This window comes from Pipistrellus kuhlii, unplaced genomic scaffold (assembly GCF_014108245.1).
Source record: "Pipistrellus kuhlii isolate mPipKuh1 unplaced genomic scaffold, mPipKuh1.p scaffold_m20_p_3, whole genome shotgun sequence".
NCBI lineage: Eukaryota > Metazoa > Chordata > Mammalia > Chiroptera > Vespertilionidae > Pipistrellus > Pipistrellus kuhlii.
This window is the reverse complement of record NW_023425529.1, coordinates 19,633,440-19,659,956: the sequence shown is the minus strand read 5'-3', so window position 1 is coordinate 19,659,956 and position 26,517 is coordinate 19,633,440. Positions and strand designations below refer to the sequence as shown.

The window sequence follows — 26,517 nt, the reverse complement described above, 5'->3', positions numbered from 1 at the left end:
GTCTCTGGATGCTTTCAAGTCAATTGAATGTCATAGTTTACTTGGTAGCATTTGTTTTCTTTCTTGGTGGCACATAAAATACAGTGTCTCTTATAATCAATGGCATCTTAGAGTCAAGAAAATATAAAATGGGCTTGTCACCATGTTGTTCCCTCAGCACTGGGCGGGAGCAGCAGGAGTTGGGCTCGGGAAGCACCTTTGCAGCCATGTCCGACTGTCTGACTCTCCTCGGTGCCCTGACCGGGCCAGGTCAGAGCTCCTGGGCATCCTAGGTATGGCAGTGAGAGAAAAGCTCCAGCTCACTGCTCCATCCCTGCACTCATCCTTATTTCACATATAATTCTAGGTGCCTATCCCCCCTGCAGCTCCTTCATGGACTCCCAGAAATTGCATGCATTCCTATGAGGAGCCTGGTGCAGTGGTGAATTGCTTTCTCCCTGTTGTCCACCCTAAGTGAATTTTCCCAAGAGTCTGAGAGATAATGATGATGCTTGAACTAAACAACTAAGGTTTCTGAAGTCAGAGATCTTGAGACTAATAATGGCAGGAAAATCATCACTTTTTAAAGTAATTCTCCTTAGAGATGATGGAATTGGGAAGTGTTCTCTATTGAACAGATATGTGACTAATTAGTTTGATACCCAGCTCTTCCATACAATAGGTGTTGAATTTTAAAATAAAGAGCTAGATGGACACTTTGTGACCATGCAGATTTGGGACACGGCCAGTTCAGGAGAGATTCTGAAGCCTGAGAACATCTTTTTATAGAGGTTCTGACTGTTGCCTGCTCACTTTTAGTGTCGATGATTCTCAACGCTCCCAGAACTTGAGTAACTGGAAGAAATAATGCATGTATTACACTGATGTAAAAGAGCCTGAAAGCTTTCCTTTTATGATTTTGGGTAACAAGATTGACATAAACGAATGGCAGATGTCTACAGAAGAAGCCCAAGCCTGGTGCAGGGACAACGGCGACTACCCTTACTTTGAAACAAGTGCAAAAGATGCCACAAATGCAGCAGTGACCTTTGAGGAAGCAGTTCAAAGAGTGCTTGCCATCAAGGATAGATCAGATCACTTGATTCAGACCTCAGACCAACACCGTCAGTCTGCACGGAAAGCCCAAACCCCGCTCCTCTTGCTGTTGATCCTGATGAGAGAGATTTAACCAACTCTCTCTCTCTCTCTCTCTCTCTCTCTCTCTCTCTCTCTCTCTCTCTCACACACACACACACACACACACATACACACACACAAACATGGGGAGAGGAGAACTAGTATTTGCAGCAATAGATCATATATTCATAAAATTAAACTAATCATATTGCTGCTCTATACTTGGGTGGGAAAAGGGACACATTTACTCAAAGAATCTTACTCAGCAATGGCATCTTATATTTATAAGTTGTAAGGGTTGTCTAATAACATTTAATTTAAATATGTAAGTTATAGAGCTAATAAACGAGATGACCAAGACTTTGACTTTGTGATTAAAACAAAACACTTGAATATTGTAGAAATTCTTTTCTTGGGAAAATGGAGAACGACTATATATATATATATATATATATATATATATATATATAACATAATTAGCATCTATTCCTGGTTCAGGGGCAAGTTTCCTACAGCAATTATGTTAGATATTAAAGATTAAAATTGAGTGCAAAAAAAAAGAAAATATAAAATAACTAAATGGTCATTTATTTTATAGCAATCAGCAAATATCTATTTGTCAAAAAGCAAACCTTTTTTGTATGCAGTTAATTAAGTTAATATCTGTTACCACAAAACTAGAGGTTATCAGTATCGCCATTATTGATCCTCACTGCCTGGCTCAAGTTCAATGTTCCCTCTCTTCAGATGCACGTACAGCAGGAAGTCCCTCAGCCTTGGTTCAGAGCTGCCTGTGAGAAGAATAAACAAGATAGCACAAGTTCAGACAGAAGAACCTGACCCAGTGTTCCTGGAGGCACAATAAAAGTTGTATTTTTAGCTGAAACCGGTTTGGCTCAGTGGATAGAGCATCGGCCTGTGGACTGAAGGGTCCCAGGTTCGATTCTGGTCAAGGGCATGTACCTTGGCTGTGGGCATGACCAGGTATACAAGAGGCAGCTGATCGATGTTTCTAACTCTCTCTTCCTCTCTGTGAAAAATCAATTATATATATATATATATATTAAGTACTTTCAGAGAAGTCAGATTTCAAGGCTTTAGTCAGAGGGGGGAGATGTCCTAGGAGGCATCAGTGTGGCAGAGTCAGGAATATACAGAGGATATATGTGGACAGGTAGCAGGTGGGCGAAAGTGTGCAATAAAAGTGTGATGGACATTGACACCAGAGTGAGATCCAAATCCTGCCCAAGCTGCACACTGGTTTTTGACCTTGGGAAAGTCACTTAATTATTTTGAGCTTCGAGTTCCTCCCTAGAAGTAAAATATTTGTTTAGTTGTGTGAGTAGAAATTATACTTGTGAAACCCTTGGCAGGGACAGTAGGCACTCAGTGAATGGTAATGGCATTGGTTAGAAGATTTAGAATAGAAGGAGTGAATGAACAAAGCCATGCTTTGGAAAATTAATGTAGAATCTGTGATTAAAACAGATTAGAGGGGAAATACTGCTAAGTACAGAGCTAGTTAAGATGCTTTTTCAATCATCCAGAAGGGGGTGTGGGGGAGAGTGACAAACTTAAGGATATCTGTCGGTGGAGATGTGGCAGTCATATGTTTGTGGGGGTGAGGGGGGCTGCGGTGACTAACAAGACTGTGAACCTGGAAGGCGCAGTACCGGCCCTGGACCTGACCGAGTTTTAGGGCGTAGGCTCAGAAAAGCATGCAAGGAATGGAGGGGTGGGGTGAAAGGCGGGGAAGAGAGGGGTGCCCTCCAAGTTTGGCTCCCAGGTACATGAGAGAGGCCATAGTGGTGAACAGAGGATGGGGGGCGGGAGAGGTAGGAAGTTCTACACCACCCCAGCCTAAATCCTTTTTTAGAGGATGGGGGCGGGGATGGGAGAGAGACAATCAGTTTGCAGACAGACATCCCACAAACCAGTCAGACTCAGCCGAGAAGGCTGCCTGCGGGACTTCCCCAGGACCTGGAGGCATTCCAGGCAGAGGCGGAGCGTGGCTCTTCCCGCCTCTTCCCCGCCCAGTGCCCCGGGTCGTCCCCACCAGGCGCTGTTCCGCGGGCGGAGCCCGAGGCGCCCCGCCCTCCCGCCCCCTTCCTTACACGCCGCCAGTTTGCGCTGGTCGCCCCCTGGTCACCCGGTTGCCACCGCCACCCCACGTCCGCTCGTGTGTCCCGATTGCCGCGGTGACACCATGCTGGGCATGATCAGGAACTCGTTGTTCGGGAGCGTAGAGACGTGGCCATGGCAGGTCCTGAGCAAAGGGGCCAAGGTAGGCCCGCAGGGGGTGCAGGGGGGCTGCGCCCCGCGCACCCTGGAGGGGCTGGAGCGGGTTCTGAGGGGGCCGGTGGGACGGAAATGCGCCCCAGATTGCGCGTTGTGGCTTCTGCCCTGGGCATGGCCCTCCATGGCCCAGCGCTTGGGCTGGGAAGGAGGGGAGGGAGAGGTCCGGTGCGGCGGGGCTCCGGGCTCTGCTGCGGGGAAGGGCACACACGCCGGAGAGGTTGGTCGGCGGGGAGAATCCCAGCTGCGCGAGGTGGACAGCGCCTGTTGAATGCATCTATTTGAACTTTGGTTTGCTGAGAAACTCTCGGTGGCAGAAAGGACTGAAAAACTGCTGTCCTTAAGACACATGCTTTAAAAACAAGATAGTGGTACGTGTGCAAGGCCGGAGCACAGGGGAGAAGCAGTCATTCCCCCTGGGGGTGGGGACGAGCCTTCAAGGAGGAAGTGTGGTGGGCTGGGCCTCAGGAATGTGCAGGAGTGCACAGAAAGGAGAAAGCATGTACAAAGGCCCAGTAAAACTCCCAGAATTGGGTGCCTACAATTCAGGATGAGTGAGTAGGGCATAACTGCTGTGTTCCCTGAGACTGACATCACGGCTAACCCAGGCAGCAAAAAAAAAAAAAAAAAAGGACTGCCCCCTCAAAACAAGGAGTCTGCCACTAGATGATCATTTCCTTTCCAACGGGTGCTTTGTGCCCTTAGTGGCTGTATACTCAGCTTCCAACTCAGTGCCTTGTTTGTTAAAGGACTGTGTTGTCTGGGGGCCAAGTTCTGGTACCTAGTACAGTGATCATCACACAAAAGCCCTCAACTGGATTCTGGATTCTCCAAGCAGCCATAGCCAGAGGCTGTCACCTCACCTGTCTGTATTTGTCTCCTCAGCTATAGGATGAGCAGTTTAGCCCTGAATAAGGGGGACATTCAAATGCCTGAAAACTCTGCCTGGTGATCTCTAGGGTCCCTGTTGGCTCTAACACTTGAGGAATCCACATGTTACCATCAGCTCTCAGAGAGCTTTTTTCCTTTCTGTAGTGGAGTCTGGCTCACTTGGTCTGTTTGGGTTAGCAGAAAGGCTGATGGTCTGGGCTGGCCTGCTGCCTGTTTGCCCTCAGATCCCTTCCTCACCCATTTCCTGTTCTGCTCTCTGTGTCTGCTCATGAATTGGGGGCTGACCCCTGTGGGCTATTTCCCAGGCTCTCATAGAGGTTGTTCCAGTCAGAGGCACAAGTGGGAGATGAGAGGATCCAAGGAAGGGAGAAGCCAGGGTGTTTCTCCCTCTCCTTATCCACCCTGTCACATTTCTGGCACAAGGTGCTTCTCTGTGGCTCTTGCTAGACAAGTCACCATGGTTCTAGCTTCCACCAAGTGATCCAGGTACCTGAACTCAGGTAACAGATAATCCTCCTTCTACCTCTACGAAGGCGCTTACTGACCTCTGGATTGCCTCACTGTCCACTGTTGGGTATCTCAGTCCTTTATTCCCTGTGAAATCAAGTCCTTGAATTAAGATGCCTCTGTTAAAAATACTCCAGTAGTTTCTGCTTCCTGTTTGACATTTATTGAGACAGCATCACCTGCCCCTGATTTGATGCCTCTAGGGATAAATGCAGCTGCCTGACAAGCATCTTCCCTCAGCATCTGATGGGCATATGGGGCAAAATGGGATATTGTCACGAGGCCGAAGCAAATCATTTAACCTGAATGAACCTCAGATTCTGTAGTTGTAGAATAGGTATACAGATGCCCTTCCCATCTGATTCCAGAGCTACTATAAATATTAAAAATTTAAAAATATGAAAATATTTTGTAAACTAATATACCCTACACAGGTGGTAATATCATTATGTCAGAACTCACCTCATTTCCACTCTTACTAGCTGTGTGGTCACAGGCAACTTTCTTAACCTCTCTAAAGCTAATCATGAGAGAAAATAATGTCATAGCTTATAAGATTGCTTTGAAATTTAAATGAGATAACCAATTATAAGTTTTTCAACACACTACCTAGCATTTGGTGAGGGGTGGTAACTGTTAGCTTCCTCTTTGTTTTATAGGTTCTTTTATAGGAAAGTTACTTAACCTCTCAACCACTCTGAATCCTAAAATTCCACAATTATTGGAATGATAATATCTGTGTAACAATTAAATATTCAGATACTTGTAAACTTACCTACATATCAATATATATACTAATATATATACTAATATATATATATATGTGTGTGTGTGTGTGTGTGTGTGTGTGTATAAATGAAAATCCATGGTATTATAATTTTGAAAAGAGCCTCTCCCTGAAATTAGCTCTTACCCTCAAAAGAGTCTGAGTGAGAAACTATTGTCCACCCTCCTGATGTGTCCCATGTAACTTTGGTTTAGGCTCACCAGATGTTCAAAACTGATTCCATGCACCCATACAGGAGGCCCAGGCTGCAGCAGACCTTATCATGTGCCTTCTGCATTGCACAGGGAGGGAGGAGGACGTATGGTCTCTGTGTTGGGTTGGATGGGCCTTGTGGATGCTCAGAGCAGACTGATAAGAATAACTGACATCTCTATGGGATTTGTGTCCAGCCTGTGTACACTGGTTGGGATCCGACTGCCTGGGTTTGAATCCTGGCTTCACCACTTACTCACTATAACTTGGGCACGTTACTTACTTAACCTCTGTGCTCCTGTTTCATCTCAAAATAAAGGTAAAAAAACAAAACACAAAAACTAACTTCCTCTCAGGATTGCTGGAGGGATTGAATGAATGAATCCAGGTAAAATGTTTAAAATAATGCCTGACACACAGACAGTACTCAGTTAGGTTGATGATGATGATGATTAATATTTTCTTATAATGAGAACATTAGCTTCCAAAATCAGCATGTGACAAGGGGAAAAAAAACTGACCCTGCAGAAGACCTTGCAAATCCCATACCAAGAAGCATTCTTGTAAGGTCTCTGTCTGGGACTTGAACTTGACCAGGGTTCCCAATGAATGTTGAAAATTGGTGTTTGTGGTCATGGGCCAAAATCCTCATCTAGTAATCAACTGAGAGCATGAGCAAGCTGAATATGGGGTGGAGAAAGACTGTTCTCATGTTCCATGTAACAAGGAAATGCACTTAAAAATATTAGACTTGAGAAATCAAATGTGTTAACTGAATTAACTTAGCTGCTTTATTTTCTGCAAAAATATAGAGAACTCTATTTAAATTCATCTCCCTGAAGAACTAAAATCCTATATAATAAAGAGGCAATATGCAAATTGACCCTCACACCCTCACAAGATGGCTGCCTATTACCAAGCCAGCAGGGGGTTTAGTGAGGGATGACCAAACGAATGAACAGCAGGGTGTGTGTGGCGACCAGGCCAGCAGGGGGGTTAGTGAGGGACAACTGAATGACTGAACAGCAGGCTGCATGAGGTGAACAGGCTGGCGTGGGGAGAGGGGCGGGGGGAGGGGTGGGGGGAGGGGTTAATGAGGGGCAACTGAATGACTAAATAGCAGGCTGTGTGGGGTGACCAGGCTGGCAGAGGGGGCGTTGGGGGCCACCAGGCTGGTGGGGGGGGGGAGCAGTTAGAGGCAACCAGGCCAGCAGAGGGGGGCAGTAGAGGGCAACCAGGCCACAGGGGGGCTAGTTAGGGGTGATTAGGCTGGCAAGGGGGGGGAGCAGTGAGGGGCAACCAGGCCAGCAGGAGAGGCAGTAAGAGGTGACCAGGCTGGTGGCAGGGGAGGGGAGGAGTTAGGAACAACCATGCCAGCAGGGAGGGGGCCGTTGGGGGTGACCTGACTGGCAGTGGGGGGCAGTTAGGAGCGACCAGATAGGCAGTCTGGTGAGTGATTAGAAGCCAGCAGATTGTGAGAGGTATGTCCAACTGCCGGTTTAGGCCAGATCCTAGGATTGGAGAGGGTTCAGGCTGGGGGATCCCCTACCCCCAACCCCACTCCCATCGCCCAAGCATGAATTTCATGCACCAGGCCTCTAGTAGTTTTATAATATCAATTTTCTCAGAGATCCAGTGAGTTCAATGAGAGGTTATGGACACAGAAGCTGTGAAAACAGGCAGTAGCTGCCATAGAACCACCTTAAGACATTGTAACTGGCTTCTCTTTGGGATAAATATAACTAGATAAGATTCTAATCATCTCTTCACCTAGCTATGGCTATTATATCCCTTATCATTAGAGTAAAAACTAGATTTCACTCCACAGCCTTCTTTCCTACAAATAGCATGCCTGCTGTGTGCAAGACGTAGAGCTTAGGTGTTAAGAGATACAGTGATAAACAAGACAGACAATCCCCTGACTCCATGAGGCTGGCTTATGGTTGCAGGCAGAGGTTAAAAACATTATCATTGAGTTATAATTACAATAAGTGTTGTGTTATGAAAGTACAATGACCTATAAAAGTATCATTGGGAAGCTGTTTTTAATAAGGATCCTCTCTGAGGAGGTGACTTTTAGATGAGTAGGGACAGAGGCAGGAACGAATACTCCAGGCAGAGGAAGCAACAGATACAGAGGCCCTGAGGCAGGAATGACCATGGCATTTAAAGAGATAGCACAAGGCCAGTGAAGAGGTGCTCTGGGTGTAGCTGGCAAGGCAGGTAGAAGCTAGGTGGTCCCTGGGCCATAAGAAGTTGGTAAATGAAGGCTTGTAGACAGGGGATTAATTAACATGATTGGATTTATATACAATCTTCCATAAATGTTCTCTGGGCAATCTCATCCTCATCGCAGCTCTAGTTACCTTTTATGCTGATTACTCCCAAATTCCTATCTCTGTGCCAGTCACCTGCTGAGCTCCAGACCTATGTGTCCAGCTGCACAGGACAGTTTGCTTATTTATAGCAGGAGGTAGGTGAACAGATAGATATGGAAGGGCCCTTCCAATTCTAGAGTTATCTGCCTTTGGAGTACAAAGAAAGGAAGGATCACTTAGGAAGAAGAGGTTGAGTTAAGCCTTCATGGTAGACTTTTCATGGGACCTTTGGCTCTCTGCACCAAACTGGATTGCTTGCTTGGCAGCCTTTCTGGGGAACAGGCTAAGAGCATAGATCACCTATACCAGTGGTCAGCAAACTGCGGCTCATGAGCCACATATGGCTTGAGAGCTGTGGTTTGCTGCTCTGTTGATTAATGAGTTTGCTGACCACTGATCTAGACTCTCAATTCCAATAATTACAGGCTGTTGCTGTTGCTTGTGATTAAGCCCCTATCCCAGTGGTCAGCAAATTCATTAGTCAACATAGGGGCAAACCGCAGCTCTCAAAGCCACATGTGGCTCACGAGCCGCAGCTTGCCGACCACTGACCTATACCATTCCCCAGAACTCAAGATTCAGTCACACTTGCAAAATTCTATATTTAGATCACACAAAAATCAGTTGAGCTAATTTGGGGTAGATGAAGCTGACTTGCTGTCAGATCACCATCACTGGACTGACAGTCACAAACCCAACTCCCCATGACAGCCTCCAAGTTCTTCAGGTTCCGGCCCCAGCCAGACCGCTGGCCTCCTCTCTTGCTGGACGGTCATGCTCCAGCCACAAAGAACCACCTGTATTCGTCACCATCAATACACTGTTCTTTAACTCTTTTCTTTCACCCTGCGGTGTGAACTCTCTGGATTTGCCCTCCCTAAACTATCAGAGCATTTACGACATTGTGTAACAATTGTGTAATTCTTCTCACCACCCAACAAGACTGCCTCTGTCATATTGAACTGTAAATATGTAGCACCTGCAGAGGTTTTCAATAAATGTTTACTCAATGAATCAATGCAGCAGTGACTGAATGTTCAGTGGGATGATCTGTAAGCACCTCAAAGCCAGCATAACCCACCCAGACACATACACACACACACCCATAACTCCTAAATTAACCTACGCAACTCTCTTCAGTTCCCACACTGCCCTTACACTCTTCTCCCCTTAAACATGTCATCATGTTATAAACTGTTTCCTGGCTACTTCTATTAGACCATGCCTTTCATGAGGTCAGAAAGCATATCTTTTATTTCTTTTTTGTAGCACCTGGGCACAGTGCATGTTCCATAGTTGTTGGCTGAATGAATAAAAGAGGAAAAGATCCTGCTAGCTTTCTCCAGTGAGAACTTGTTTCTCCATTGTAAGATTTCTTTCTTTCAACTTAATCATCCAACCTTTCTACAGAATTTTTAAATTTCTGTTGTATTTTTCATTTCCAAGGGCTCTTTGGCCTCTGAATATTCTTTTTTTTTTTTTTTTACTGCGTTCTGGAGATGATCAGGGTGGTATTGGAAGCAGTGTATTCTTTTATCTCTCTAAGAATACTGATTGCATGAAGTTTTTTCTGTTCTCTCTACATCGTAAGAAATCCCAGAATCTATTTCTCAGGGCCCTTTATATTCAGGCTGCTTCCTCCACCCTGTGGATATACCCAGGCTTGTTATGGAAAGTTCCTTAGCAGCTTGTGCCTCCTGTAACTGGATTGTTTCTGTTTCTAACGTCATCACAGTTGCTCCCACCTTTCCCCTAAGCACTGTGTATTCTCTGTCTCTAGGAAGAAGTGTCCTATGAGGAAAGGACCTGTGAAGGCGGGAAGTTTGCCACAGTGGAAGTGACAGATAAGCCTGTGGATGAGGCTCTACGGGAAGCAATGCCCAAAGTCATGAAGTATGTGGGAGGCACCAATGACAAGGGTGAGTGTCCCTGAAGGATGTGGCTCTGGTCTCAGAGGCAAGCCTTGCAGGGTCTTCACTTCATTAGTGGAAAACACAGGGAGGGGCCACAGTGCATCTGTCACTACCTGTTTCAGTGACGTGTGAATTTGCTGCACTGACCTCTGCCCAGCCAACCGCTTACTCTGTATATACCTGCTTTAGGTTGGTTGGTTGGTTTGGTTTCTTTAATGTTTCTGTTGATTTTGAGAGAGAGAAAGGGAGAAGGAGAAGGAGAGAAACATTGACCAGTTGCCTCTCACATCCACTCCTACCAGGGATTGAGCCCATAATCTGGGCATGTATACCCTGACCAAAATCGAACCAGACACCTTTCCATGCACTGGATGACGTTCAACCAACTGAGCCAGCCACAGGGGTTTGTGGTTGTGTTTTAACCATACAGTGCTTGTCATGTCTTTGGATTGTTGAACTCGGTGAAGTGTGCCCACAGTAAGTCAAGCCACAAAGAGAGAGCCAGTCTCTGACTTGAGATCTTAAGTCCCAGAATGGAAATCTATAGTCAGCTTCTGGTAACTCAGAGTCTGAGGGGTCCTGAGAGTCAGTGAGTGATGATTATGGCAGATCCCTGACAATGGAAGGGTCTGAGGATTCTAAAGCTGCCCCACTCCTAAAGACTGGGCAGTTGGTATGGGCTACCTTTCTACTTTAAAATGATAGGCCTGAAGTTTCCACGGACCTGTTAACATGTAAACCACATTGAAATATGAATTTAATCCTTAAACTCTCTAATTTCGACTATACTTTGGAATCGTTGAAAACTTAAAATGGGTCAGAAAGCAAGGTGAAAAAAGAGATGGCATGGTTAATTTTTAGGGTTGTTCTCAAGCTAATCATTTAGAAGTCTAGAAATGGTATTAACCTTAGCTACATTTACTAGGACCACAGTAATCAAGCTTTGAACAATAAACTGACCCATAGGAGGTCAAGAAGAAATCTTTTTCTTCTTAACATTAGCATAACATATTTTATAAGAAAATATGTGTAAAAATTATAAAACTCATTAAAGAAAATCACAAAACAGCACCCCTCATCCATCTTTTCTAGGACAATCATTGTTGTCTTTTGAATGTATTTCTTTAGGGCTCTTTAACAGGTTTTTTAAAATATAATCTTAGGGTTTGTGTATATCCTGCTTCTGTTACTTATTTCACCACTATTTTCCACTGTTGTGAAATAGTCTTCTTCAGCATAATTATTACTAACTACATTGTATTGCAGCATGTACCTATAGTTTACTAGGACATATTCCCGTTTTGAGCCTATTTATATGGCTCCCAGTTTCTCACAATTATAAATTCTGCTGCAATGAATATCCTATTACTAATAGCCTTTTCCGTATTTTAGATATTTCCTTAAAACTGACATCTAGATAGGAAGTAATTAAGTACTGATAATATTTATGGTTTTGATATATATTACTAAATAATTTTTTCTAAGAGAGTTGAATTACTACACCCCTACTTCCAATATATGCAAATTGGAGGTCTTTTGTGTGTATGAAGTATGCCCACCATATTTTTTTGATTCCTCAAGTGTTTATTATTAATTTTGTGACCAGAAAATATTTGTCATGGAAGGAGAAGGAGGCTAGCAGATTTTCACAGGCCTGAGCAAGTCCTGTCTCTCAATCCCACCTCACTCCGTGGGCTTTTCTGTTTGCAGGAATTGGGATGGGGATGACAGTCCCCATTTCCTTTGCCGTGTTCCCCAGTGACGATGGCTCCCTACAGAAGAAAATCAAAGTCTGGTTCCGGATTCCAAACCAGTTTCAGAGCAACCCGCCCGTTCCCACTGACGACAGCATTAAGATCGAGGACAGGGAAAGCATCACTGTCTATTCCATGTAAGGAGACCATTCTTTAGGCCAGTGTTTCCCAAACTTTTGACATATGTGTACCCCTTCAATAATTTCCGTAACCCTGGGTACCCCTTGTACTCATGAGAACACAGAATTAGGCGCAGCTAAGTACGGTGCAGTGCATATTCCTACCAAACTCCGGTGCAACGCGTACCCCTACACCAAACTCTTCCCGTACCCCTGGGGGTGCACATACCACACTTTGGGAAACACTGTTTTAAGCATCAAAGGGGGTGTTTGAATCATCCGCAATGAGCATTTGCATTACATCTATATTTTTTCCAGCTCTACTGAGATAGAATTGGCATATAACATTGTATTACTTTAAGATGTACACACAATGCTTTGATAAATGATTACCACAATAAGTTTAGTTATCATGTATCACCTGACATAGTTACAAATTTTTTTTTCTTGAAATGAGAACTTTTAAGGTCTACTCTCTTAATAACTTTCAAATATACAATACAGTATTGTCAACTTACTGTACATTACATTCCCAGAACTAATTACAGCTGGGAGTTTGTACCCTTTCACCACCTTTGCCCATTTCTCTGAACCTCCCACCCTTATCTGTCAACTACCAATATGCTCTGTGTATCTATGAGTTCTTTTTCTTTTTTTTAATTCCACATATAAGTGAGATCATGCAGTATTTGTCTTTCTCTGTCTGACCTATTTCATGTAGCCCAATACTCTCGAGATCCATCCATGTTGTCACAAATGGCAAAATTTTCTTCTTTTTTTGTGGCTGAATGATATTCCATTTTATAGATATACCACATCTTCTTTCTCCATTTATCGAAAGATGGATACTTAGGTTATTTCCAGATCTTGGCTATTATAAATAACTAGATGCCCGGTGCACAAAATTAGTGCATGGGTAGGGTCGCTAGGCTTGGCTGGCGATCAAGGCCGATCAGGGCCTTCTGGCTGCTAGCCAGTGGCTCCCTTTCCTGGCTGTTGGTGGGGCCTTTCTTCACTCTGTGCCACCACCTAGTGGTCAGCACACGTCATATTGAGTGATCAAACTCCTGGTCTCCCAGTCAAACTCTCGAGGGGACACTTTGCATATTAGCCTTTTATATATATAGATGCTGCATTGTACATGGGGATTCAGATATCTCTTCAAGGTAGTAATTTTATATCCTTGGGATATATACTCAGACATGGAATTGTTGGGTCATGCTAAAGTTCTATTTTTAATTTTTTGAGGACTCCATCCCATTTTCCACAGTGGCTGCACCATATATAAATTGCACAGGAGTTCCCTTTTCTTCACATCCTCGATGCTTGTTATTTCTTCTCTTTTGGATAATAGCCATCCTAATAGGTGTGAGGTCACATCCCATTGTGGCTTTGATTTGTATTTCCCTGATGATTAGTGATATTGAGCATCTTTTTACATACCTTTTGGGCTTTTGCCTTTTATTTTTGGCAAAATGTCTATTCAGATCCTCTGCCCTTTTTTTAATCAGTTTGGGATTTTTTTTGTTTTGTTGTTATTGAGTATTTTATATACATGTGTTCCAAAATTGTATACTAGTACACATTTAACAGCTGATAGCTCAGTTTTGAAAATGAAATATATTTTAATACACACTGCCTTTATCATTATTCAAAGTGTGTATATACATTTTTGGGGACACCCTATATTTGGATATTAACCCCTTATCAAAATTGCAAATATTACTCCTTTTCAGACTTGCCCCTGATCAGATTTAACCACTCCTCAGATTTGGCTCTTACCAAATTAACCCCTTATCAGGTTTGCAAATATTTCCTCCCAGTTGGTAGGTTGCCTTTTCATTTTGTTGATGGTTTTGTGGGGGTGTTTTTTGTGTGTTTTTTTGTTTGTTTGTTTGTTTTTGCTGTGCAAAAGCTGTTTAGTCTAAGGTAGTCCCACTTTTTTATTTTTGCTTTTGTTTCCTTTGTTTTTGCTGTCAAATATAACCATTGCCACACTGATGTCAAGAAGCTTACCACCTGTGTTTTCTCCTAGGAACTTTACATTTCAGGTCTTATGTTTGAGTCTTTAATATCTTTAAGTTGATTTTTTATCTGGTGTAAGATAGGGGTCCAGTTTCAATCTTTTATATGTGGCTTTCCCAGCATCATTTATTGAAGAAACTATCCCATCCTCATTGCATGATTTTTTTACTCCTTTGTTGTAATTTTTTTTAAAAATTTTTATATATATTTTATTGATTTTTTTATAGAGAGGAAGGGAGAGAGATAGAAAGCTAGAAACGTCGATGAGAGAGAAACATCGACGAGAGAGAAACATCTACTAGCTGCCTCTTGCACACCCCCTACCGGGGATGTGCCCGCAACCAACGTATATGCCCTTGACCGGAATCGAACCTGGGACCTTTCAGTCCGCAGATCAACGCTCTACCACTGAGCCAAACCGGTTTCGGCCTTTGTTGTAAATTAGTTGACCATATATGCATGGATTTATTTCTGGGTTCTCTATTTTATTTCATTGATCTATGTATCTATTTTTATGCCAGTACCATATTGTTTTGATTACAATAGGTTTGTAATATCATTTGAAGTCAGGAAATATGTGATATCTCCAGTTTTATTCTTCTTTTTTCAAGATTTCTTTGGCTATTTAGGGTCTTTTTTGATTCCATACCCATTTTAAGATTGTTTTTCCATTTCTGTGAAAATTGGGGTTTTGAAAGAAATTGCATTAATCTGTAGATTGCTTGGGTAGTATGGACATTTTAACAATATTCTTACCATCTATGAGCATGGGTTATTTTTCCATTTATTTGTTTCTTCTTCAAATTCTTTAACTAATGTCGTATAGTTTTCAGTGTACAAATCTTTCACCACCTTAGTTAAATTTATTTCTAGATTTTATTCTTTTTGGTGCAATTGTAAATGGGATTCTTTCTTAGTCTTACTTTATAAACTTAGAGTGTTGATTAAGTAAGAAATACTAAGCCCAAATAATTTCTCAGTTCCCTCAGCCTACAGCACACAAATGTTTGCATTGTATCTGAATAAATACCTTTGTCAGTTGACTATTGACTTGACTATAAAGAATATCTCTTCAGTTTAAACTGAACATTAGCCACAACAAGGTTCTGGGAGACTCAGAAAAAAACATAAGTCAAGCTGTATTTTGGGGTCATAAATACATAGGAGTCATAAAGCTGGGATACCTCATTTTTGCCTCACACTTCCCTAAATGCTGCAAGGGCAGGGAGTATATGCCAGAGCTCTTGGTGGTTCATTTGAGCAGAGCACACATGCATCCAATTTTCATCCTCATCCTGTTTCCAGGGCCTCGTCTGTGGCCATGTTCCCATGTCTGTAGTGAATAACAGGTGCAAATGGTTGCATGCTCTTATTCTTTGGACCCCAGCCTCCACTTAGAAACCAAGTCTTTTCTAGATAATCAGTGACTATTTGTTAAAATCTTACAGTGTGATGGGTACCCAGCCATGTATAGGCAGACACCAGGAGTTTCGCCACTAGTTACCATAGAACAACCTCGTGAAAAATAAATATACCATTAGTCTTGCACTGGACAGTTTTAGTCCACTCGCAGGGGGGCCTCCAAACTTAGTTATTTGGCAGACTTGCACCAACTCTACACCTGAGGATGCAGTTTTCTCTGCATGCTGATACTGTGAGTGTGGCTGAACTGGGCAGTCAGTCCAGGAGACCCAGGGCCCCCCAGAGGACAATGAGTGTACTCCCAGCAATAAATGGAGCCGCCGCCGCCTGCCCCCCTCCCCGACCCCGCTCCCCAACTCTTCTACTCCAATCTTCATTCAGACTCTCCAGCCTTCACTCTAGAGGCTGCAGAGAAAGTAACTCTAATTAAAGAATATCTTCCCAGTGCAGGGACTAGGGTGGGGAAGTGAGGCGCCTGTGATGCAAGATTTAAGGAGGCACTTACTCTCAGTCCAATCACAGGATTGGCACTGAGAGGGGGTACCTCCTTAAATCTTACACACTAGGTATCTCAGTTGTCTCACCCTAGTTTCTGCTCCTCTTCTCCATTCTCTTTCCTCTGTCTTAAGAGCCAGCCTGGTGCAATATAATGAACAGTTATGTTTTAGTATAGTTTGAATTCTGGGATGATGCTTGGGAAGTTTATAAGACTTACTTTCCCCATCCGCTAAGTACTGATACTATCATCTACCTCGTAGGATTATTGTTAAAGAGTGTCTTTCAGTATTTAGTAAGATGCTATTTATAAGTTACAATAATATTTATGACCTGTAATAGGTCTCAGTAATAATTCTTTCTCTTCTTATTCCATAAGAAATGAGGTTGATGATTAAATTTGTTCACATTAGACTCTAAGCAGGTGGGCCTAGTTTCTAATTCAGGGGTGGGGAACCTTTTTCCTGCCAAGGGCCATTTGGATATTTATAACATCATTTGGGGGCCATGCAAAATTATCAACTTAGAAACTAGCCTGCTATATTTGGTCAAACATTTAGTTAACTCACTCCTAATGCCTTGGCAGGGCCAGACCAAATTATTTTGTGGGCCTTATATGTCCCAGGGACCGGATGTTCCTCACCCTTGTGAATCATATGTGTGACCAGACCCAGGATAGAGTTAGTACGATTTTTTTTCATTTGTCTTTAACTTTTTAGTATGGAAACTTTCCAACTAATAACAAGACAACAGGAATAAGATTATGAAACCCTATGCACCCATCACTCACCTTCAATAATAATTAACTCAAGGCCAGTTCTGAGTCATGTGTACCTTCACAACTTCCACCCAGTCTCTGCTCTGGGTCAGTTGTAGGTGAATTCCAGATACTGCATTATTTCATTTGTAAATATTTCAGTGTGACTGCTGAAGAACCTTAAGCAATCAGGCTAACATATTACTCCTAAAATGTTAGCCATCGTTCATTATAAATCATCCAGTATTCAGATTGCTCCCATACCTCATTTGTTTTTAGTTTGTTTAAATCTGGATCCGAATAAGATCCATCCATTCCAATTGGTTGGTACACCTTTTACATTTTTATTCATCTGTACCTTTTCTCACCACCACACCTTTTCATTTTTTCCTGCTGCTTATGGCTCGTTCGTCCTATTGTTTTTCATGGTCTGAATTCTGCTTGTTGCCTTTTTTAATGTGTTCCTCTGTCCCCTGCGTTGCCTGTAAATTAGTAATTGGAACTAGAGGCATGACTAAATTCAGATTTTTGCCAGGATATTTCACTGGTGGTGTTGTATTCCTCACACTGGCTCATAACATCTGATTGCCTCTGTTTTTGTGATGTTAGTGATTGAGCTCACTCTTACCTAGATGCCTTGTCTCACCAGAGCTTGTAAAATGATAATGTCCTCTATTTTTCCCTCTTTGTGTATTAGCTGGAATCCTTTGATAAAGAAAAATTTCGCCTTATCTCCTATTTAGTTCCCGTGAGATAGAGTTGGAGAAAAAAAGGCAAGATACCTTCTCTTTGTTAATCAGTTTTCAGAATGATGATTTCATTCCTTAGCAGCCTCCAGAGGTGAGGTAGTGTGGCCCTCTGGTATGTTTCTAGCACACTTTGACACTACTTGTTCTACAGCTGGAATTGGCGATTTAGCTAAGGAACCCTGGTTCCTTACGGCGGGAAAAGGTATCTATTAAAAGGTACTATTAAAGCCAGGTCTGTGGAAGTTTCCTTTCAATTCTCTGAAATCTAAACAGATGAAAGTAACAAATATGATGTGCACCCTGGCTCAGTGAATTTTTTTTTTAACCTAACGGACAGTCTTAAGTTGGCATACAGTAATTCCTCAACTAGCCACTTGATGTCGCTGCACAGTCACATGTGCATTTAAGAGTACCTTGGGGTGGAAGGCAGAGTGAATGAGGTAGTAGATGGTAAAAGCCCTATTTCAAATACACAATGAGTGCATTAGATGACAAAATTCATTCTAAAAGGCAAGTCTGGTGTCCTGAATTCAGTCTTCCTGTTCTATGACCTTGTGAAGGATGCCCATTCACAGTATTCATTACAAGTGCTTTTAAATTAAATAGAAGGCTTTGAAAAAAATAACACTATCAGAATATTTTTCATTTTCACAAAAGCCCATAGAATTATCCTTACACTTAGATGAGTGGCCACATCCCACCACACTGCCTTCCCTCTGTTGTCGGTAAAGACCACTTAGGTTAAAGCTCAGTCTCCTCTACTTATTTCAGCACTGGGTTCTCAAGAGAGACTAACAGCGGCAGAGGTCTGATAGTTTTAATGAGACTTTCATGGTTTTAATGAAATGTCTGGGTATAAAGGAAAGGGTTGGACGCATGGAGATCATTGTCAAGGCAACCTGTCCTCTGGTCCCAGCTCTACCACTTAATGGCTAGAACTTTTTGCTTGTTATTGAGCCTCTGTGTGCCTCAGTTTCTCATCTGTAAAGTGGGGCTGTTGTGAGGATGGAATGTGATACCTGTAAATGCCTACACAATGCTAGATGTGAGATAAACACTCAGGAACTGTTCTCTACTTCTTGACTTCACCTTCCTCTGAGATTCGTTTTCTTAGAATTAATAACAAAAAGGTCAAGTTACTACAGATACACTTGAGTTCAAACTTCAACTCTAATAATTGAATTTCTATAAGTTTGGGCTTTCTGATCTATAAAATAGAATGTGTGATGCATTGTTGTGAGGGTCCAGGGTCTTAATCCTTGTCTTCCCTGCATTTCTCTAGTTTTCCTTCTTCCCTAAAGATCTTAGTTCCCTTCCATAGTATCACTTGCTGCCCTTTCATCAGTAACACTCCATCCTGACCTCTGTTCATCTCCCTTGAATGTCTTATTATTCTTGGACTTATCGTGAAGACTAAGGCAAGGGCATTTACACATTAACTCATTCATTCGTTTTAAAAAATCACATATTCATTTTTTACTTACTCTGTACCAAGAATTGTTTTAGGTCCCAAGCAAAGGGACTGCTTCTTGAAGTGGGAGAAACATCACAAAAGCAACAAATGTCTCAAGATATTTCAGGACTGTGTTGTTTCAAAGATAAGAACTGGTATCTGTGGATTGAAATTATAGGAAAGCATATTCCTATTCAAAAATAAAAACATTCTGGCATACGTAAAATGGACAGATGATGAGGCAATGAAGTCCTTGCCCTGGAGGAATTCAAGTTCCATCTGGACAGACATATGACAATTAGCTATGTAATATTTGTACTAAGTGGGAAGTTTGGTTCAATTTGGCAAATGTTTATTGAGTACCTCTGATACATAAGCCTACCTCACCTTCGAGAGCCCTGTCAATGATAAGATGCTATTTCTAAAACCTAATCACCTAGAATTTAAATTAACCACCATTCATTACCCCCCAACTTGCCAATTGTCCCACCAGTCTTTTATAAATGATGGCATTTCTGGGTGGATTTCTCCCAAGCACCAGCCTTACATTCCTGCTCACCAGGAGGTATTACCACATCAACCTCTTCAGCCATCTTCCACATCCACATGTCGGAGATGGAACTCAGCTTTCCTCCCCAGACCTGATCCCGTGTTCTCCATTTTACTGAAGGTCCCCTCCATCCTCCTACCCACCCTGTTCAAATGTCACCTAATTATTGGCCAAGTTCTAGTCACCTCCTAGCTGGTCCTTCCTTCCATCCACACTGCCACAGGTCTTCATCACCTCTTGTCTACACTCCTACCATGGCCTCCTGATTATTTCTAGTTCTTCCACCTCTGCCCTTTCTAAGGTGTCCTTTGATCACAGCCAGCTGGAAGCACAGGACCGATCACACTACTTCCCCCTGCTGCTCAGCCCTGGTTGTGGGCCTCAGCCTGCCTATGACCCAGGCACACATTAAGGCTGGGACCAAGGCCAAGCTAGTCATAAAATGCTCCTTCGCCAGGAGTAGGGGAAGGGGTGAACTTTGGATTGGGTCCCCAAATGCTTGGCCTGGCAGGGAAGCCTAGTAAAAATGCTTTGATGTGGCATTTACTGCCCTCCACACATAGCCCCACTCCACTGTCCACCTGATCTCAGAGCATCTCACCCCCACTTCCCAGCAGCCCCCAAACACACATACTGTGTCCATTTCCACTCACACTCACCCAGCTCTGCTCAAATGCTCTCCCCAGTCTCTGCTTATTGGAAGCTCTGAGAGGACAGGAATTTTTTTTATATTCTTTATTGCTATCATTAAGAAGAGATACTCAATAATAGCTGCTTAATATCTCATCCTTCAAAATGCCTTCCCTTCATAGTCAAAGTCAGATAATTTTCTATCGCCCACCATTCTGTTTGGGCCTTTTACAAAACTCAATTCTAGTGCCTTCTGCCCTGTATCATCTTTATTTCTTTCTATCCCAGCCACTGGTTAGACCTTGCCAGGGCGAAAAGACGTCTTTATCATCTTTACAGCTCTGTGGTATCTGGCTTGTGCTTTGTGCTCAGTGATGCTCAGCTCACTAAGTTTGATTCAACCTGATAGAAGGACATGTGTTATGGTGTTAAGCCTCTTTCTGTTAACATGAGACCGTCAGCTGCTAGTCTTACATTTCTTTGGTCTGGCACAGAGCTACATGCACATCAGACTCTCCACAAATCTCTGTAGACTTGTTGATTGTTAAAGTTTTAAACCAAGTTGGATGGTCAGCCTTAGAGTAATTTTATTTTTCTTTCTTCCCCATTGCCTGCCTGCAGCAGATACTCCCAGAAAGACAACACATTAGGATTTTTTGCATCCCTGAGCCTGCATCATCTCCTCCCCCACTCCACCACCAACTCCTTCAGCCCTTTTTAGTCAGTGTCTTTTGTGTTTCTGGAATCCAAGACAGGTGTTAGCTCCTTGGTTCCCATGGTAACCAAAAAAGTCTTTGTTAGGAATGCTGAGCTCTGATGCTAGGTGATATAAAATACAGTGCCCTCAGGAGAGCTTCTTTGAAGATGGAGACTTGGAGACTTGTTAATAGGCTTACAAAAATAATGTATAGACTTCATGTTTACTTCCTTTGAGAAGCTCAAGGCACTTTACGAGCATGCCTTAACTCATACTCACACATGGGGTGAATTTGGAGAGCTGTGGGCACTGTATTGTTACTCTCCGAGTACAGCTTGGAAGCCGAGGTGGGGAGGAATGAGGTAGCTCGTCCCAGAACACAAACAAGGCCGCCAGAGCTGGGCTTCCTGCATTTATCAGGGTTATGTGCCTGGTAGGGTTTGGTCCTCTGGCTTGTTCCTGCACTTCTGTGGCATGGTTAGATTGGCAGGAAGGGGAACACAAGCATCTGTTCCATAGCCCACCTAGCTCTGCTTATTTCTAGTAGAAGGCTCCCAGGTTGAAGCAATAGTGACATTTTTATGCTCATTACCAGCATCTCAGTGCACCGGAGGGTAAATATAGACAGTTGGGATGTTTTTTCCAATAATGAACTTAGGAAACCCCAAATGATGACATTCTTTATTTCACTCTCTGCCAATTTCCTTGTACCTCTCAGACAACTTCTTGGGGTCCTTGGCCAAGTCCTCAGTCTTCCCACCACTTGGGGACTAGGATTCCCAAAAGCAGTTTACTGTTTCTGTTTGCTCACTATCTATGCCTGGTCTCCCTCCTTTATAACTAACACCTCCTCATTGGTGAGTCCCACAGTTCTCTCATCTATTGTATTTCCCAAATCAATAGCTCTGGCTCCAGTTCTTTCCCAAATCAATAGCTCTGGCTCCAGTTCTTCCCCAAATCTAAGGAGATTTTCACAGTGCCTGCCACATACTTAGGTACACAACAATTGCGGCATGAATGTATTTCACAGTGGCAACTTCATATCAGCATGTCACAAACCAAATTATTAACCCTCCCAACTCTCCTTCCAAAGTGACTATTCAGCCTAGAACCCCTAATCTGGCTAGTGGCATCAATCCATCCAGAGGCTTAACTGGAAGCCCTGGACCATCCCAACTCTCCTCTTCCATCCCCCCAGTCCTCACCCATCCAGACTCCTTTCAAATTTGCCTTTGTCCAGGCCTCTGTCATCTCATAGTTGACTGTTCCTGGCCTCCAGTGACTCCATTTCTCCTATCCCTTCACTGCCACCAGAAATATTAGTCCAAAGTACAATCTGATCATATTTTCCCCTTCATAAGTCTACTTTTGCATGTAGGATAGGGTTCAATGTCCTTAGCATGGCATTCAAGATCCTTCATAATGTACCTCCAGTCAACCCATGTTTCCTGTTTGAATTCTCTCTACTGTCCCCTCAATATGTACTTACCGTGTTTATTATATGTGTATGTGAACATAGAGGCAAATAGACTTAAGTCCTACCATCTTTAAATCAATCAACCCAAAGACAGTAACTTCCATTGTTTATCCCAGAATTGTTCATCTACCAAGAAGTCTGATATGTGTCAGGCAGTATATTAGGTGCTCAGGATACACCAGTGAACAAAAAGTGACAAAGATTCTTGCCTTCATGGAGCCTGTATTCTATCAGGGAACTCAGACCATAAGCTATGAACACGATCAGTAAAGAAAATGATCAAAGGAAGAAGAAAGAGCAAGGGAAGAAGGTGTATAAGCTCAAACAGGGTTTTGAGATTATATCTTATTGAGAAGATGCGATTGCTAATGGAGTTTGTTCTTTTTTATTAGGCTCTCTTCCTGTGTTCATATGCTACTGTTTATGAACATCATGTCCCTCTCCTCTGGAGTCAGGGGATTGAATCGTTGTTTTGAGCAAATTATGAAATAACAATAATAGCTACATTTTCCTATGACAGGAGCTTACTCTGTGAAAGGCACTGGGCTGAGCAGTTTGCATAGTCTTTTCTCCTTTAAGCTTTACAACAGCCTTCGGAGATTAATGCTATCATCCCTACTGATCAGATTACAGACCGAAGATTAGAGAAATTAAAGCATTTGCCCAAGCCCTTGAGCTAGAAAGTAGCTGATGCTGGAGTTGAGCACACAACTAGCCATTTTGCCTCCAACTGACAGATGAAGATAGCTGAGAACCACTCCTTTGGGTGTTTCCCAAAACCAGTAGCTTAAAGAGCCAACACCATCCATTTTCACAAGAGAACAATTTACTGTCACAGCAGGAGAGGGGCTACAGAGAACACTCAACACCTGCTCCCACATCCAGCATCTGATTATTTTCAGACAGATGGTTCTCAGCCTCAGTGCAGGCTTTTATTGCCAGAAAAATACTTCCTTCACGAAGTCCATCCTCTGTCTACTAATCCAGTTTCCTCTCATTTGAGCCTCAATGAAGCTAGAGCTCAACTTTTTTCCTGCCTCATAATTTTTCTTCCATCTATATGAAGAGCCAAGCCTCCTCTAGTCCAAATTGGCCTCAGCTCTGTCCACGTTCTGTAGCTATTGTCTAGACATTATAATAACCTATCTGTTAAAGATGAAATCCTGGGTGTTTTCACATCAATAGCCCTGTAATCAACGTGTTGAATGCTTGAGGAGCATGACTAACCACTTATAAAAGAGCAAAGCGTGAGTCAGAGAACCCCACCAGAAATAATGCATTTGGCCTAATCTTGGCCTGATGCGGATTCAGACTTCTGAGTCATAAAGCTCATTAGGAATGGGAATGAATTTGACTCTCATAAAGATTTTAGGGCAACACAGATTTAGAGTGGTATATTTAGGGTAGGCCACAGGATGAATTTCGGAGCGTAGGCAGATGACGTAAGGAGAGAATAATAATCTTGAAAAGAGAGGCTCTATTGCTTTCCTGTTCCCACCTTCTGCCATCAGGAGAAAAACGTGATTTAGGGAAAGTCTCTTTATTTACTAGGAAAAGAAAGCCTTCATGATTTGAGCAGGGGAAGGGATTTATTAGAAGCCATTTCTTTACTAGACCATGCTTAAAGCTTGCCGAGGTCTCTGTTTTTTAACAAAGCTGGCTGCTGCTTCTCACTGCTGCGAGATGCTCACTCATTAGAAAACTGCTCTGCTGTGGGAGAAATGTTACCTGCAGCCACACTCTGTTTCCCCCTGATCCGTTCTTCTTCCCCAGCTGGAGATAGAGGCCAAGGAGAGGAGCCCCAGGCAGTAGAGGAAGCTAGAGAAAAGGGTGTGCCTTGGGGCAGAAGGTCAGCCTGCCATCTCGGGGGAATTTCAGAGAGGGAAGGGGAAGCTCACATTTCCTATGGAACTACTCTGTTTCAGGCTCCGCATTAGAGTTTTTTACATCCATTATTGCACTTAATGCTCATAAAAACCTTGGAGGAAAGAGAAAACATATCCCACTTTCATACATGAGGATCTGAGGCTCAGAAAGCTCACATCCAGTCACCCAGGAAGTTCACAATCTCACCATAATGATGTGATTGTCATAAATGTGGTGCGTGACCTTTTCTGAAAGATCCCCCCTCTCTCAGAGACCATGTCCTTTCTTAACCAGCCCCTTGCTCTTGTACCCTCAGGCAGTTTGGGGGTTACGCCAAGGAAGCCGACTACGTAGCCCAAGCTGCCCAGCTACGCACCGCCCTGGAGGGCACAGGGACCTACCAGAGTGACATGTACTTCTGCACTGGGTACGACCCGCCTATGAAGCCCTACGGACGTCGCAATGAGATCTGGCTGGTGAAGACATGAGTCGTTCCGAGCCAGCACTTCAAGGATGTGTGCTGGGTCCATGCACTGGACGGACAGGAGGGGCTTCAAACTGCAACTTCAGCTCAACCGACTTTCCCTCAAAGCCAGTTACTGCCGATTTTCTGAAATAAGCATGTTCAGTACACTAGGCCTCTTTTCCTCGTGGTGGGAAAAGTAGCGGAGATAGGCCCCAGCAGCATTTTCCCAGCTATCTGGAGTTCAAAAAATTGATATTTTAAAATTATTGAATCTGTATTTCTGTGATTGAGGGGGGAATGTAATTTGTGTGTGATCTTTAACCTGTGATTCTTATAAAGAGCTTTGTCTAAAAAGAAACTAAAAATAAAGTTATTTGACTTAAATAGGTAAGACAAACCCAAGTATAATTATTTCAAGATTCTACAATCCGTGGATGCCAGAGAGGAAGGGATTGGAGGGCTGGGTGAAAAAGGGAGGGATTAAGTACAAATTTGTAGTTACAAAATAGTCATGGGGATATAAAAAGACAGCATAGGGAATATAGTCAACAATATTGTAATAACTATCTATAATGCCAGGTGGGTATTGGAAACATTGGGGAGAACACTTTGTAAATTATATGATTGTCTAATCACCATGCTGTACATCTGAAACCAATAGAAAACGATATTGAAAGTAAACTGCCATTGAAAAATAAAAAAATGGTTTTTATCATCTTATAGTAGTAGGTAATATAGTTATGAGTATTACAGATGGTGTTTACTGTGGCAGAAATATTTAGAATTCCAGAATCCTTCTGAATGTAAACCCAAAGATCCCGGGGTAGGAGGACATGCATCAGGCTCAGAGCCAAAATAAATGCAGCCGCAGGAGCCTTAGGTCATGTCAAGGAGTTTGAATTTTATCCTAAGAAAAATGACAAGTTGATGGCTTTGAGCAGGAACATGGTATCTTCATGTGTAAGAGGGAAAATTCTGCCTTCATTGTGGATTGGAAGTAGATGGGACAGGAGGCAGGGAGGTCAATCACAGGATTTTAAGAAGATGATGGAGGCCTCCATTAGGGTCATGGTGTGGGGACTGGGAGAAGTGGGCAGTTTGGAGAAAGAAATAGGATCAAGCAGACCTGGTGAGCAGCAGGTGCGTGAGATAAGGGAGCAGGGGTCAAAGAGCCCAGGATGGGGCTGCCACTCTCTCAGTAGGAAGCACAGACGAGAAGCAGGTTGACTGGGGAACCGTCCACAGAGGGTATGTAGGCCTATGGTTCATCTGAGTGACGCTGTCTCGTGGGCAGCTGGAAGTATGTCTGCTGCTCAAAAGAGAAACCTAGTCTAAAGATATATGGGTGATATCAGCAATATACAGACAAAGTGCATAAATTATGGACCCTCTATGTAGAGAAAGAAGAGAGCTGAGGGGAGAATCAGGAGGAACCCCAATGGTTAGAGGAGAACTGAGGAAAAGAGTCTGACAATTATGGAAAAGAAATAACCAATGGTATAGGAGGAAATCAGAACATTAAAAAGGAAGAGAGTGTTAAACTCCATCATGAGGTGCCAGGAAGCAAGTCCTCCATGATCTCCAGTTTATCTCCACTGCCACCATCCTAGGACATGTCACCATCTCTTTTCCCTGGACTCCTGCAGTGGCCTCCTGACTGCTCGCCACATCTCCACTCTCACCTCCCTTTGCTCCATTTTTTACCCAATATCCAGAGGGGTCTTTGCTTAAAAACTCACTTTCCCCTCAGACTAAAAGACAAGCTCCATTTTTGACCTGCCAGGTGTATGTGCTTTGGTCCCTGACCACCTCTCCAATTCCTATCTTTCAAATCTCTCCCTTACTATCCTCCAGCCACAATGAGCTTGTACCTCCTTTGCAATAGCTGTTAAGTTTGCCTGAAACCCTTTTTATTTCCTTTGCAAATGGCAAGCTCTTCTCATCCTACAGGTCCTAGCTTCACCTTAAGGGAAGGAGG

The 26,517-nt window shown here is 43.1% G+C and overlaps 1 protein-coding gene and 1 pseudogene across 1 annotated transcript; both read left to right on the top strand.

The window, feature by feature from the left end:
- Positions 1-287: 287 nt before the first annotated feature.
- LOC118730474 lies at positions 288-1,676 on the top strand (annotated as a pseudogene).
- A 1,531-nt stretch (positions 1,677-3,207) lies between these two features.
- HEBP1 (heme binding protein 1) lies at positions 3,208-24,923 on the top strand. Its single transcript, XM_036457777.2, has 4 exons — positions 3,208-3,400; positions 9,947-10,085; positions 11,790-11,970; positions 24,390-24,923. The coding sequence occupies exons 1-4, from the start codon at positions 3,323-3,325 to the stop codon at positions 24,559-24,561; spliced, it is 570 nt and encodes a 189-aa protein (XP_036313670.1). The 5' UTR covers positions 3,208-3,322; the 3' UTR covers positions 24,562-24,923.
- The last annotated feature ends 1,594 nt before the right edge of the window (positions 24,924-26,517 follow it).